The following is a 15,138-nucleotide window of genomic DNA, read 5'->3' as shown; positions in this document are numbered from 1 at the left end:
GTATACTACAAGATGTAACTGAGGATCAGTAAAGGATGATTAATGTATGTACACAGTGACTGCACCAGCAGAATAGTGAGTGCAGCTCTGGAGTATAATACAGGATGTAACTCAGGATCAGTACAGGATAAGTAATGTATGTACACAGTGACTGCACCAGCAGAATAGTGAGTGCAGCTCTGGGGTATAATACAGGATGTAACTCAGGATCAGTACAGGATAAGTAATGTATGTACACAGTGACTGCACCAGCAGAATAGTGAGTGCAGCTCTGGAGTATAATACAGGATGTAACTCAGGATCAGCACAGGATAAGTAATGTATGTACACAGTGAGTGCACCAGGAGAATAGTGAGTGCAGCTCTGGAGTATAATACAGGATGTAACTCAGGATCAGTACAGGATAAGTAATGTATGTACACAGTGACTGCACCAGCAGAATAGTGAGTGCAGCTCTGGAGTATAATACAGGATGTAACTCAGGATCAGTACAGGATAAGTAATGTATGTACACAGTGACTGCACCAGCAGAATAGTGAGTGCAGCTCCGGAGTATAATACAGGATATAACTCAGAATCAGTACAGAATAAGTAATATATGTACACAGTGACTGCACCAGCAGAATAGTGAGTGCAGCTCTGGAGTATAATACAGGATGTAACTCAGGATCAGTACAGGATAAGTAATGTATGTACACAGTGACTGCACCAGCAGAATAGTGAGCGCAGCTCTGGAGTATTATACAGGATGTAACTCAGGATCAGTACAGGATAAGTAATATATGTACTCAGTGACTGCACCAGCAGAATAGTGAGTGCAGCTCTGGAGTATAATACAGGATGTAACTCAGAATTAGTACAGGATAAGTAATGTATGTACACAGTGACTGCACCAGCAGAATAGTGAGTGCAGCTCTGGAGTATAATACAGGATGTAACTCAGGATCAGTACAGGATAAGTAATGTATGTACACAGTGACTGCACCAGCAGAATAGTGAGTGCAGCTCTGGAGTATAATACAGGATGTAACTCAGAATTAGTACAGGATAAGTAATGTATGTACACAGTGACTGCACCAGCAGAATAGTGAGTGCAGCTCTGGAGTATAATACAGGATGTAACTCAGGATCAGTACAGGATAAGTAATGTATGTACACAGTGACTGCACCAGCAGAATAGTGAGTGCAGCTCTGGAGTATAATACAGGATGTAACTCAGAATTAGTACAGGATAAGTAATGTATGTACACAGTGACTGCACCAGCAGAATAGTGAGTGCAGCTCTGGAGTATAATACAGGATGTAACCCAGGATCAGTACAGGATAAGTAATGTATGTACACAGTGACTGCTCCAGCAGAATAGTGAGTGCAGCTCTGGAGTATAATACAGGATGTAACTCAGGAACAGTACAGGATAAGTAATGTATGTACACAGTGACTGCACCAGCAGAATAGTGAGTGCAGCTCTGGAGTATAATACAGGATGTAACTCAGAATTAGTACAGGATAAGTAATGTATGTACACAGTGACTGCACCAGCAGAATAGTGAGTGCAGCTCTGGAGTATAATACAGGATGTAACTCAGGATCAGTACAGGATAAGTAATATATGTACTCAGTGACTGCACCAGCAGAATAGTGAGTGCAGCTCTGGAGTATAATACAGGATGTAACTCAGAATTAGTACAGGATAAGTAATGTATGTACACAGTGACTGCACCAGCAGAATAGTGAGTGCAGCTCTGGAGTATAATACAGGATGTAACTCAGGATCAGTACAGGATAAGTAATGTATGTACACAGTGACTGCACCAGCAGAATAGTGAGTGCAGCTCTGGAGTATAATACAGGATGTAACTCAGAATTAGTACAGGATAAGTAATGTATGTACACAGTGACTGCACCAGCAGAATAGTGAGTGCAGCTCTGGAGTATAATACAGGATGTAACCCAGGATCAGTACAGGATAAGTAATGTATGTACACAGTGACTGCTCCAGCAGAATAGTGAGTGCAGCTCTGGAGTATAATACAGGATGTAACTCAGGAACAGTACAGGATAAGTAATGTATGTACACAGTGACTGCACCAGCAGAATAGTGAGTGCAGCTCTGGGGTATAATACAGGATGTAACTCAGTATCAGTACAGGATAAGTAATGTATGTACACAGTGACTGCACCAGCAGAATAGTGAGTGCAGCTCTGGAGTATAATACAGGATGTAACTCAGGATCAGTACAGGATAAGTAATGTATGTACACAGTGACTGCACCAGCAGAATAGTGAGTGCAGCTCTGGAGTATAATACAGGATGTAACTCAGGATCAGCACAGGATAAGTAATGTATGTACACAGTGACTGCACCAGCAGAATAGCGAGTGCGGCTCTGGAGTATAATACAGGATGTAACTCAGGATCAGTACAGGATAAGTAATGTATGTACACAGTGACTGCACCAGCAGAATAGTGAGTGCAGCTCTGGAGTATAATACAGGATGTAACCCAGGATCAGTACAGGATAAGTAATGTATGTACACAGTGACTGCACCAGCAGAATAGTGAGTGCAGCTCTGGAGTATAATACAGTATGTTCTGGATGGGTGTCTGAGTGTGGGAGAACATATAGAAGGAATGAGAATGACAAATCCTCAGTGAGACCTGGTTGTGTCACCCATGATGGGGCAGACCTCAGGCACTGTGCAGATGACTGTAGGGTTTACAGTTAAGTCAAAATAACTGAAGCTTCAGCGGATGATGGGGGTTTGAGTTTCATAACAGCTGTCGAGCCACATGTTGCAGAGCATTACCATAGATGATAGATGTCTGCCGCCATATCGTCCACTGTGTAGTGCCGCAGAGCTCACTGGCAGATGTGTGATGTGGAGGCTGCTGCAGTGACTGTGCTTTATTTTATCTGTTTTCTCTAGAAGTAACTCTTTCTGTTTTCTTTTGAAGGATAATCTTGAATTCCGGTTGCATCTTAGATATGAGTTCCTTATGTTGGGGATCCAGCCAGTTATTGACAAGCTGAGACAACATGAAAATGCCACCCTAGACAGGTACAGGAAAACCACCCCACATCCACCAGTCAGATTTCATGTTCTTCCCTCTGTTCTCTCCATCATTTCCTTCATTCCATCCGGCTTCCTTCCCTATTTCCTTCTTTTCTACCTTTTTTTTTTTCTGCCCTCCTCTTTCCCATTTTTCCTTCCTTGTTCTATCCTTTCTTCCTTTGTTACTCCTGTCCCTTCTTTCATTCTTCATTCATGCTTCCTTCACTCCTGTCTTTCATCGTTCTGTCCTTCCTTCCTTCCTCCTTTGCTTCTTTTTTCCTTGTTCCCCTTTCCCTTCTTGTTTACTTCTGTGCTTTCTCATCTTTTGCTTCCTTCCTTCCTTACTCCATTGCTTGTTTTTTTCTTTGTCCACATTCATCTTTTTGTTGAACTTTCCTATTACTTGCTTCTTTGCTTCCTCCCTTCTTTCCTGTCTTCCTTCCTTCCACCCTGCCTTTGTTTTTGGCTTCCTCTCTCCTCTTCACTTCTTGCATTGTTTCATTGTTTGTGTTCTATCGTCCTCTTTCACCTCTTTCTTTGCCCCTCCCTCCCTTCCTACCTCTGTTTCTTCCTTCCTCCCTCCCTTCCTCCCTTACTTTCTTCCCGCCTTTTCTTCCTTCCTCCCTCCCTCCCTTCCTTTCTTCCTCTCTTTTTCCCTTTCTTCCTCTCTTCCTTCTTTCCTCCCTCCCTTCCTTCTTTCCTTCCTCCCTTCCTCCCTCCCTCCCTTCCTTCCTCCCGCACTTTCTCCCTTCTTTCCTTCCTCCCTTCCTCCCTCCCTTCCTTCCTTCCTCCCTTACTTTCTTCCCTCCTTTTCTTCCTTCCTTCCTCCCTCCCTTCCTTCCTTCCTCTCTTCTTCCCTTCCTTCCTCTCTTCCTTCTTTCCTCCCTCCCTTCCTTCCTTCTTTCCTTCCCCCCTTCCTCCCTCCCTTTCTCCCTTCTTTCTTTTCTTCCTTCCTCCCTTTCTCCCTTCTTTCCTTCCTTCCTTCCTCCCTTTCTCCCTTCTTTCCTTCCTCCCTTCCTCCCTCCCTCTCTTCCTTCCTTCCTCCCTCCCTCCCTCCTCTTGACTTCCTTTTTGTCAGTATTTATGTGGTTTTGATTTCGGTGACAATCAGGGTCGATTCCTATGATATTGTCTTTCTGTTGTTGTGACATGGATACAATGTATCACTGGATGAATTCTCTCTCTATTGTTGTAGACATCTGGACTTCTTTGAGATGGTGAGGAACGAGGACGAGGTAGAGCTGGCCAAGAGGTTTGACACAGTGAGTGATTGGAGCTATTGAGCTTTATAAGATTATTATCTCTCACTTCCCTCCACCCTGGAGTTTGGATCCAGAGGATTTCATTATAACATTTTGTCTTTATGTTCTTTTTTTGCTGTCATTTTCTTCATTGTTACATTATGCTCTACAATCTACAAGTTACTACAAGGAAACCATCAGCATGAAAACAGTTACTGAAGGATCTTATATCTATTCCGTTATGGATACTCTATAGATATATGAGATTTAATGACAAACATGCTGACTTGCGTGTCGATACATACTTGGCCTGGGTGCACTACATGTGTCCGTGTCCATACAGACCCCCCACTTGTCGTGTGCTCCTCCCTGCCGCTGTGGCCTGGTCTCATTCCATTGGTTTTATCGCACACAGTGACGCTCCCTCCATCTCCGCTCAGTCGCCTGTTCTACATTAACCAAGAATGTAAATGAATTAACAAAGTCTCCTGAAAATAATTAGGATTAATACATTGCAGCCTCAACCAATTCTCTAGGAATTGGTTTATTTGCCTAGACAACAGGAGAGGGTCTGCAGATCGCTGGTCGCCACCTGCATTGCCTTCCATTAATGGGGGATGTATTATAGAATACATAGTAAGTTTACTTTCTGTCAAGGATTTGTTACAATTGTATCCAGTCTAGACAATAGCAGACTGATACATTGTAACAAACCATAGCAGAGAGATGAGTGCAGCTGCTGTGATGTGTCTAGCTCACAGAGTATTGTACAATCGGATCCTCTGCTCATCAGGTAGGTACAGGAGGACTACTGCCTATGGATGTGAACACAAAGGGGCACCTTTATTAAGACCGGCGTTATTTAGACCTGGCGTGAGCGGGGAAAAGTCACAGACAGCAGCGCCCATGTTGTTGTTTGTAGTTTGGTTATTGCGCTGTATGAAATCCGTTACCCGTGTGTGAGTCTAATAGACATCGGCTACATGGCTTGTACAGTACGTAGAGAACGTGCGGGCGAGCGCCTGCGCAGTGTGAAGAGCACAAGCCTTTTGTGTCTCCTGAATATTACTGAGATTTTTTCAGCTGGAACTAATGAGAAGTTTGTAAAGGAAAATTCCATCATTTCTGTGACATTTAATCCTTAATCCACGAAGATGTGAGTAAACGCTTATCACGCCCTCTGCACCCAAATTCTGGCAGAAAAAGTATCAAATATTGTCTCACTCCATTTTTGCGCAATACATTTTTGATATCTTGGGGGGGGGCATTTATCGAGACCAGCGTGTGGCATGTTGGTCTTGATATCCTCTGCCCTGGCGCATCTGTGGCAGTCTTTGCCCACATTTACGCTTGTTTTCAGTCGCAGATGTTTGTACATTTGCCGGGATGGCGTATCGCAGTGTTTTACTCAGATAAAGCTGTGAATCCTTCTGAAGCTCGTGCTCGGCCTCCTCTGTTAGCGTTAATTGGACGGCCTCAGAATTTGTAGGGACATTTACACTGAACAAAAATATAAACGCAACACTTTCGGTTTTGCTCCCATTTTGCATGAGCTGAACTCAAAGATCTGAAACATTTTCTACACACACAGAAGACCCATTACTCTCAAATATTGTTCACAATCCTGTCTAAATCTGTGTTAGTGAGCACTTCTCCTGTGCCGAGATAATCCATTCCACCTCACAGGTGTGGCATATCAAGGTGCTGATTAGACAGCATGAATATTGCACAGTGTGCCTTAGACTGCCCACAATAAAAGGCCACTCTGAAATGTGCACAGTTTTGCCTTACTCGGGTCAGAAAACCAGTCAGTATCTGGTGTGGCCACCATTTGCTTAACACATCTCCGTTGCATAGAGTTGATCAGGTTGTTGATTGTGGCCTGTGGGATGTTGGTCCACTCCTCTTCAGAATATTGGCAGGAACTGGAACACGCTGTCGTATACGCCGATCCAGAGCGTCCCAAACACGCTCAATGGGTGACATATCCGGTGAGTATGCTGGTCATGCAAGAACTGGGATGTTTTCAGCCTCCAGGGATTGTGTCCAGATCCTTGCAATATGGGGCCGTGCATTATCCTGCTGCAACATGAGGTGATGGTCGTGGATGAACGGCACAACAATGGGCCCCAGGATCTCCTCACGGTGTCTCTGTGCATTCAAAATGCCATCAATAAAATGCACCTGTGTTCGTTGTCCATAACATACGCCTGCCCATACCATAACCCCACCGCCACCATGGTCCACCCGATCCACAACGTTGACGTCAGCAAACCGCTCACCCACACGACGCCACACGCGCTGTCTGCCATCTGCCCTGAACAGTAAAAACCGGGACTCATCCGTGAACAGAACGTCTCTCCAACGTGCCAGACGCCATTGAATGTGAGCATTTGCCCACTCAAGTCGGTTACGATGACGAACTGCAGTCAGGTCCAGACCCCGATGAGGACGACGAGCAGAGGAGCTTCCCTGAGACGGTTTCTGACAGTTTGTGCAGAATTTCTTTGGTTATGTAAACTGATTGTTGCTGCAGATGTCCGGGTGGCTGGTCTCAGACGATCATGGAGGTGAACATGCTGGATGTGGAGGTCCTGGGCTGGTGTGGTTACACGTGGTCTGCAGTTGTGAGGCCGGTTGGATGTTCTGCCAAATTCTCTGAAACGCTTTGGAGACGGCTTATGGTAGAGAAATGAACATCCATTGCACGGGCAACGGCTCTGGTAGACATTCCTGCAGTCAGCATGCCAAGTGCACGCTCCCTCAAACGTTGCGACATCTGTGGCATTGTGCTGTGTGATCAAACTGCACATTTCAAAGTGGCCTTTTATTGTGGGCAGTCTAAGGCACAGCTGTGCAATATTCATGCTGTCTAATCAGCACCTTGATCTGCCACACCTGTGAGGTGGGATAGATTATCTTGGCAAAGGAGAAGCGCTCACTAACACAGATCTAGACAGATTTGTGAACAATATTTGAGAGTAACGGGTCTTTTGTTTATGTAGAAAATGTTTCAGATCTTTGAGTTCAGCTCATGCAAAATGGGAGAAAAACCGAAAGTGTTGTGTGTCACTTGAATGGGTCCACAAATCCGGAGATGCGGTGTGGAACGGAACCACGGAACGGAAGCACTACAGAGTGCTTTCGTGAGGTTCCGTTCCATGCTTCCGTTCCGCAAAAGGATATAACTTTTTTCGGAACGGATTGATCACGGCCACATGCAGCTGGCATGACCCTGCACGCTCATGTGCAAGAGGCCTAAGTGTAATTTTCCATAGCCCATGTACTAGTCCTAATCATTGAGTATGTGTGAAAATGGTCAATCCCTTTAAGTGCAACTGAAAAAATCCCTTTAAAACAAATGAGAAATGCCTTTAGGTGAAAATAGATCATCAACTTGTTTAAAGGGGCTGTGTCACGTCAGCAAGTGGCATTTATCGTGTAGTTGCAGTTACTACGAGGCACTTCCTAATGTATTGTTATTGTCCATATTGTCTCCTTTGCTGGTTGGATTCATTTCTACATCACATTATACACTGCGACCACCCTGCAATCCATCAGTGGTGGTCGTGCTTGCACACTATAGGAAAAAGCTCTGGCCTCTCTGGTGGCCGGGGCCATGGAACTGCTTATAGTCCAGCACTTTTTCCTATAGGGTGCAAGCACAACCACCACTGATGGATTGCAGGGTGGTCGTAACCATAGAAACGAGCAGTGTATAATGTGATGGAAAAATGGATTCAGCCAGCAAAGGAGACAACCTCTGCGTGGTTGGTTGTCATGCCACGCCCAGGCACCAGGCGGTTGTGTTACTCATGTGGCGCTCTCTCCACAGGATCACATCGATACCAAAAGTGCAACAGAGATGTTTGAGTTGATAAAGAAGAAGCTGAAGCACACGGACGGATATCCCTACCTGTTGTCCATCCTCCAGCACTGCCTCCAGATGCCGTGTGAGTATCCGAAGCCTCTGATTGGCTGCCAGGCAGTCCAGGTTGAGTAGTCTTAGTCTCACATCTCTGCAGCCAGTCTATGGGGTTGGGGGTCACTTATTTTCGTTGCTATGGTAATTATTTATCCTAAGTCACTTGCCACTATAGTCCTGCTTATCAGGACCTCCAGATTCATGAGCACAATGCTAGAACAACAGTGAAGACTGACACACAGACAGGTTAGAGGTTTTAGATAGTGAAGTATCGGCAACGAGTAGTGGTTGTCACCCGGCCTATGGTGGTATACGACTCAGGAGCCGCTGTAGACTAATCGCCTGCTTCTTCTCTGACCGCAGACAAGCGTAATGGCAGCAACCTGCAGCAGTGGCAGCTCCTGGACCGGATCCTACAGCAGATCGTCCTCCAAGATGAGAAAGGTGAAGATCCCGACGTGACTGTTCTGGAGAACTTCAGTGTCAAGAACATCATTAAGATGTAGGTGAAGCCTCAATAGAGTCTAGGGTTCCACATTTATATAGGGTGTCTACAGCTCTGCAGTTATATAGGTTGTCTAGAGCACCACAGTTATATAGGGTGTCTACAGCTCTGCAGTTATATTGGGTGTCTAGAGCACCACAGTTATATAGGGTGTCTACAGCTCTGCAGGTGTATAGGGTGTCTACAGCTCTGCAGTTATATAGGGTGTCTAGAGCATCGCAGTTATATAGGGTGTCTAGAGCACCACAGTTATATAGGGTGTCTACAGCTCTGTAGTTATATAGGTTGTCTAGAGCACCACAGTTATATAGGGTGTCTAGAGCATAGTTCCACAGTTATATAGGGTGTCTACAGCTCTGCAGTTATATAGGGTGTCTACAGCTCTGCAGTTATATAGGGTGTCTACAGCTCTGCAGTTATATAGGGTGTCTACAGCTCTGTAGTTATATAGGGTGTCTACAGCTCTGCAGTTATATAGGGTGTCTACAGCTCTGCAGTTATATAGGGTGTCTACAGCTCTGCAGTTATATAGGGTGTCTACAGCTCTGCAGTTATATAGGGTGTCTACAGCTCTGTAGTTATATAGGTTGTCTAGAGCTCCACAGTTATATAGGGTGTCTACAGCTCTGTAGTTATATAGGTTGTCTAGAGCACCACAGTTATATAGGGTGTCTACAGCTCTGTAGTTATATAGGTTGTCTAGAGCTCCACAGTTATATAGGGTGTCTACAGCTCTGTAGTTATATAGGGTGTCTACAGCTCTGCAGTTATATAGGGTGTCTACAGCTCTGCAGTTATATAGGGTGTCTACAGCTCTGCAGTTATATAGGGTGTCTACAGCTCTGCAGTTATATAGGGTGTCTACAGCTCTGCAGTTGTATAGGGTGTCTACAGCTCTGCAGTTATATAGGGTGTCTACCGCTCTGCAGGTGTATAGGGTGTCTACAGCTCTGCAGTTATATAGGGTGTCTAGAGCACCACAGTTATATAGGGTGTCTACAGCTCTGTAGTTATATAGGTTGTCTAGAGCTCCACAGTTATATAGGGTGTCTACAGCTCTGTAGTTATATAGGGTGTCTACAGCTCTGCAGTTATATAGGGTGTCTACAGCTCTGCAGTTATATAGGGTGTCTACAGCTCTGCAGTTATATAGGGTGTCTACAGCTCTGTAGTTATATAGGTTGTCTAGAGCTCCACAGTTATATAGGGTGTCTACAGCTCTGTAGTTATATAGGGTGTCTACAGCTCTGTAGTTATATAGGGTGTCTACAGCTCTGCAGTTATATAGGGTGTCTACAGCTCTGTAGTTATATAGGGTGTCTACAGCTCTGCAGTTATATAGGGTGTCTACAGCTCTGCAGTTATATAGGGTGTCTACAGCTCTGCAGTTATATAGGGTGTCTACAGCTCTGCAGTTATATAGGGTGTCTACAGCTCTGCAGTTATATAGGGTGTCTACCGCTCTGCAGGTGTATAGGGTGTCTACAGCTCTGCAGTTATATAGGGTGTCTAGAGCACCACAGTTATATAGGGTGTCTACAGCTCTGTAGTTATATAGGTTGTCTAGAGCTCCACAGTTATATAGGGTGTCTACAGCTCTGTAGTTATATAGGTTGTCTAGAGCACCACAGTTATATAGGGTGTCTACAGCTCTGCAGTTATATAGGGTGTCTACAGCTCTGCAGTTATATAGGTTGTCTAGAGCTCCACAGTTATATAGGGTGTCTACAGCTCTGTAGTTATATAGGTTGTCTAGAGCACCACAGTTATATAGGGTGTCTACAGCTCTGTAGTTATATAGGTTGTCTAGAGCACCACAGTTATATAGGGTGTCTACAGCTCTGTAGTTATATAGGTTGTCTAGAGCACCACAGTTATATAGGGTGTCTACAGCTCTGTAGTTATATAGGTTGTCTAGAGCACCACAGTTATATAGGGTGTCTACAGCTCTGTAGTTATATAGGGTGTCTACAGCTCTGCAGTTATATAGGGTGTCTACAGCTCTGCAGTTATATAGGGTGTCTACAGCTCTGCAGTTATATAGGGTGTCTACAGCTCTGCAGTTATATAGGGTGTCTACCGCTCTGCAGGTGTATAGGGTGTCTACAGCTCTGCAGTTATATAGGGTGTCTAGAGCACCACAGTTATATAGGGTGTCTACAGCTCTGTAGTTATATAGGTTGTCTAGAGCTCCACAGTTATATAGGGTGTCTACAGCTCTGTAGTTATATAGGGTGTCTACAGCTCTGCAGTTATATAGGGTGTCTACAGCTCTGCAGTTATATAGGGTGTCTACAGCTCTGCAGTTATATAGGGTGTCTACAGCTCTGCAGTTATATAGGGTGTCTACAGCTCTGCAGTTATATAGGGTGTCTACAGCTCTGCAGTTATATAGGGTGTCTACCGCTCTGCAGGTGTATAGGGTGTCTACAGCTCTGCAGTTATATAGGGTGTCTAGAGCACCACAGTTATATAGGGTGTCTACAGCTCTGCAATTATATAGGTTGTCTAGACACCTGCAGTTGTATACGGTGCCTACAGCTCTTCAGTTGTATAGGGTGTCTACAGCATAGTTCCACAGTTATATAGGGTGTCTAGAGGTCTGCAATTATATAGGGTGTCTACAGCTCTGCAGTTATATTGGGTGTCTAGAGCACCACAGTTATATACGGTGTCTAGAGCTCTGCAGTTATATAGGTTGTCTAGAGCTCCACAGCTATGTAGGGTGTCTAAACATGCATAGTTATATAGGATGTCTAGAGCTCTAGAATTATATACGGTGTCTACAGCCCTGCAGTTATATAGGGTGTCTACAATATTCAGTTCTATAAGGCGTCTTAGCCTCTCCAGTTCTATAGTGCCTAGAGCGATTTTCTTCAGTTCTGTAGATTATCTTGAGCTCTTCGGTTCATTATAGGATCGTTCCTCGGTTCTTTAGAAGATCTAGAGCTCTTCCCTTTAGAGCAGGGGTGGCCAGCCTTACAGATAAATAGAGCCAGAAAAAAAAACCTTATGACTACTAGGAGCCACAAGCTATACATTTACAAACGAGTCACTGTATTTTTCATCCTATAAGATGCACCTAGGTTTTAGCGGAGAAAAATAAGAAAAAATAAACATTTGTCATCTGATCTAAGGTCTGATTTAAAAGAAAATAATCTTATTTTTAATTAGCAGAGAAGAAAAGAAAAAAAAAAGTTTTTCATCAGACCTCAGATCAGACTCCTAAATCAGACCCCCAATTCTCACCTGACCTAAGATAAGATCCCCAATCCCCATCAGACCACCAAATCAGACCCCAAAATAAGACCCTCAGTGCTCAGATATCCCCCCATGCTCAGATCATACCCCCATGCTCAGATCAGACCCCCATGCTCAGATCAGAACCCCCATGCTCAGATCAGACCCTCATGCTCAGATCAGAACCCCCATGCTCAAAACTGACCCCCCTATGCTCAGGTCAGACCCCCCATGCTGAGATCAGGACCCCCAATGTTCAGATCAGATCCCCCATGCTTAGATCAGACCCCCATGCTTAGTTCTATCATTTAAAAACAATCGCCTACATCTCCTCAGGCACCAGACTCCTGATCGGGCACTGGCTACTCTGCGGGTCTGACACGCTCTCCACTGTGACCTGATGTCAGGTCATAGTGCGCGTCTCCACGTACAACGTTCTGACAATGTGTGCATCAGGACGTAGTGGCGAGCGAGCTGGAGCTGCAGAGTAGCAACGGTGACCGATCAGGAAAGGAGATCTGAGCATGGGGTGGAGAGTGTGCCGGCCTAGCTGCTTCCCCGCTCCACCGCTTCCGAGCCGCACTTGAAGAGGCAAAGAGCCGCATGCAGGTTGGCCACCCCTGCTTTAGAGGGTCTAGAGATCATTTGTTATATAGAGCCTCCAGAGCTCTTCAGTTCTAGAGACGTTCTGGAACTCTTGTTGTATACAGTATCTAGAGGTCCCCTGTTCTGTAGAGTTAAAGCATTGTAATTTTCATGGTGTTTAGAGCCCATCAGCTCCATGAAGTATCTAGAACTTTACATAGTGTTTCAGGGTCTACAGTTCCGAACAAATGACATTTAAAAGATCTCCAAAGCTGGAGAAGCCAACAAGGTTCCTTCAAACTGTAGCTCAGCTCTGCAATATGCTAGTCACCCTGCATCCACCTAGGTTTCTCCTTACTTTCTTTACCATAATGAGCTGATTGAGGAAAAGTCTCATACATTCTGATTATTAACCAAGACATCTAGAGGAGGAAAGTTCTCTGGGGGCCATGTATGTTGGCGCATCCTGTTCTACAGTATAGAGGAGCACAATAGAATTACAGACATGGTGGAAGTCTAAAGATGCCTGGAGTCACCATCCCACTAAATAACAGACCCTCGGATGTTGGGGGTCCTTCTACCCCAAGTTAGTGATGACCTGTTCTAGATAAATGACAGTATACTTCTTGTCAATGTCTTGGGTAACTCTTCTTTTTCTTGCAGGCTAGTGAATGAGAATGAAGTCAAGCAATGGAGAGAACAAGCGGAGAAATTTAGAAAAGGTGAGTGATCCTCTTTAAATGGCAAATTGAACTCTTGGACTATGAAGTAGGTGTGGAAAGAGTTAATGCACCCCAGATTGCAGCATAAGACCTTGAAAAATGCTGTGAAGTGAAAAAAGCTTTTGCCCATTAGTTTCGGTGATCGATGGGGGTCCCGGTCAATTGTCTCCACTAATTGTCTTAAGGGTCAAAATGTTTTCAAAAGTTACTTGTTACCCTTGAAGTGTTCACCTACCTGGGTAGGACTTGTAGTTCTGTTCATACAGAAACTCTTGGTTCATGAATGGAATTCCAGAAATGCAGTGAAGACTGACATAACAAGGGATAGGGGGATGAAACGTCGAGACGATGTTTGGGCGATGTTCTGTGATTCTCTCTTTATAACCGCGTCCTAGAACACGTGGAACTGGCCAGTCGGCTCGAGAAGAGAGAGCGGGAATGTGAAACGAAGACGCAGGAGAAGGAGGACATGATGAAGACCTTGAACAAGATGAAGGACAAGCTGCAGAAGGAGTCGTCCGAGCTGCGTCTGGCCAAAGATCAGATGGCGGAGCTGATGTCTCAGCTGAACGAGCACTCGGTGAGGAAGTGGAAACACTCCAGCTTGGTTTCCAACATGCATTATAGTTATCTTCTTTCCGTCACATCTACAGTGGTTTTCAAAATTCTGATGGCAGCCACATCTCATGCCCTTGCATCCCAGATCCCAGAATGCAGTTTGTATTGCATTGTGGGGGGATGTAGCTTCTCTGCATCAGACTGTGGTCCAGCACCTTCTGGATACTCCAAATCTACAGAAGAATGCAGCAGAGCAGAACATGCATGGTGCGGCTGTGGAGCTTGAGAGCTAGAATTGTGTATGCAGCTTTGGATGCGACTAATGTACAACAGGTGATATATGTTTCCTCTGAAATCTCACTGCTCTTTTCCTTTTTTCAGACCGGTGGTCCGATATCCTACCCTCTTCCTCCACCACCACCTCCTGGTGGTCCTATGTCTCTTCCACCACCTTTACCGGAGTATTTGCCGCCTCCACCACCGCCGCTGCAGTCATTCTCTTGTTTCCCCCCGGCCCCTCCGCCTCCACCACCGCCTGGGGGACCACCGCCACCTCCCGGAGCTCCTCCATTCTTTGGGATGGGCATGCAGGCACCACCTCTCCACTCCTTTACCTGTGGAACAAACTCGAGGAAGAAATCCATTCCACAACCATCGCACCCACTGAAGTCCTTTAACTGGTCCAAACTGAATGAGGTACGCAGCTCCGCACCCGCTCGATGGCCCATAGAACAGTGGTTGTGTTGTATCTATAAGGCACAGGGTTGGTTCTGTAATGGTTATTTACAGCAGGTGCTGGTTCTCATGACCTCTGGTGATCACTACTATCTCAGAGCGCCGCACACTGGAGGTCAGCAGGTACTGCATGCTACATAATAATAATATTGCATTATGTTACATTAGTCCCTTCCCTGGTTGAGAGATTACAGGCTCATTTATTACTATTCGATAATACAGATTATACAGTCACCACTAGGGGGAGCTCACTGCATACAGATTATACAGCCACCACTCGAGGGAGCTCACTACATACAGATTATACAGCCACCACTAGAGGGAGCTCACTACATACAGATTATACAGTCACCACTAGAGGGAGCTCACTACATACAGATTATACAGCCACCACTAGAGGGAGCTCACTACATACAGATTAAACAGCCACCACTAGAGGGAGCTCACTACATACAGATTATACAGCCACCACTAGAGGGAGCTCACTACATACAGATTATACAGCCACCACTAGAGGAAAATCCCTATATAAAGATTATACAGCTACCACTAGAGAAAGCTCACTACATACAG

General features: G+C 45.1%; 1 protein-coding gene across 6 annotated transcripts in view; it reads left to right on the top strand.

Annotated features, from left to right (window-relative positions):
* The window catches only part of LOC122931045 (disheveled-associated activator of morphogenesis 2), a 222,037-nt gene that overhangs the window by 150,146 nt on the left and 56,753 nt on the right, over positions 1–15,138 (top strand). For all 6 annotated transcript variants that reach the window (XM_044284949.1, XM_044284944.1, XM_044284947.1 and 3 more), the window contains exons 8-14: positions 2,957–3,060; positions 4,250–4,316; positions 8,131–8,248; positions 8,584–8,722; positions 13,214–13,272; positions 13,668–13,852; positions 14,212–14,526. In XM_044284949.1, coding sequence (XP_044140884.1) covers positions 2,957–3,060; positions 4,250–4,316; positions 8,131–8,248; positions 8,584–8,722; positions 13,214–13,272; positions 13,668–13,852; positions 14,212–14,526 — 987 coding nt within the window. The remainder of the gene's footprint in view (positions 1–2,956; positions 3,061–4,249; positions 4,317–8,130; positions 8,249–8,583; positions 8,723–13,213; positions 13,273–13,667; positions 13,853–14,211; positions 14,527–15,138) is intronic.

This window comes from Bufo gargarizans, chromosome 3 (genome assembly GCF_014858855.1).
Source record: "Bufo gargarizans isolate SCDJY-AF-19 chromosome 3, ASM1485885v1, whole genome shotgun sequence".
Lineage (NCBI taxonomy): Eukaryota > Metazoa > Chordata > Amphibia > Anura > Bufonidae > Bufo > Bufo gargarizans.
This window is presented reverse-complemented; position numbering and strand designations above follow the sequence as displayed.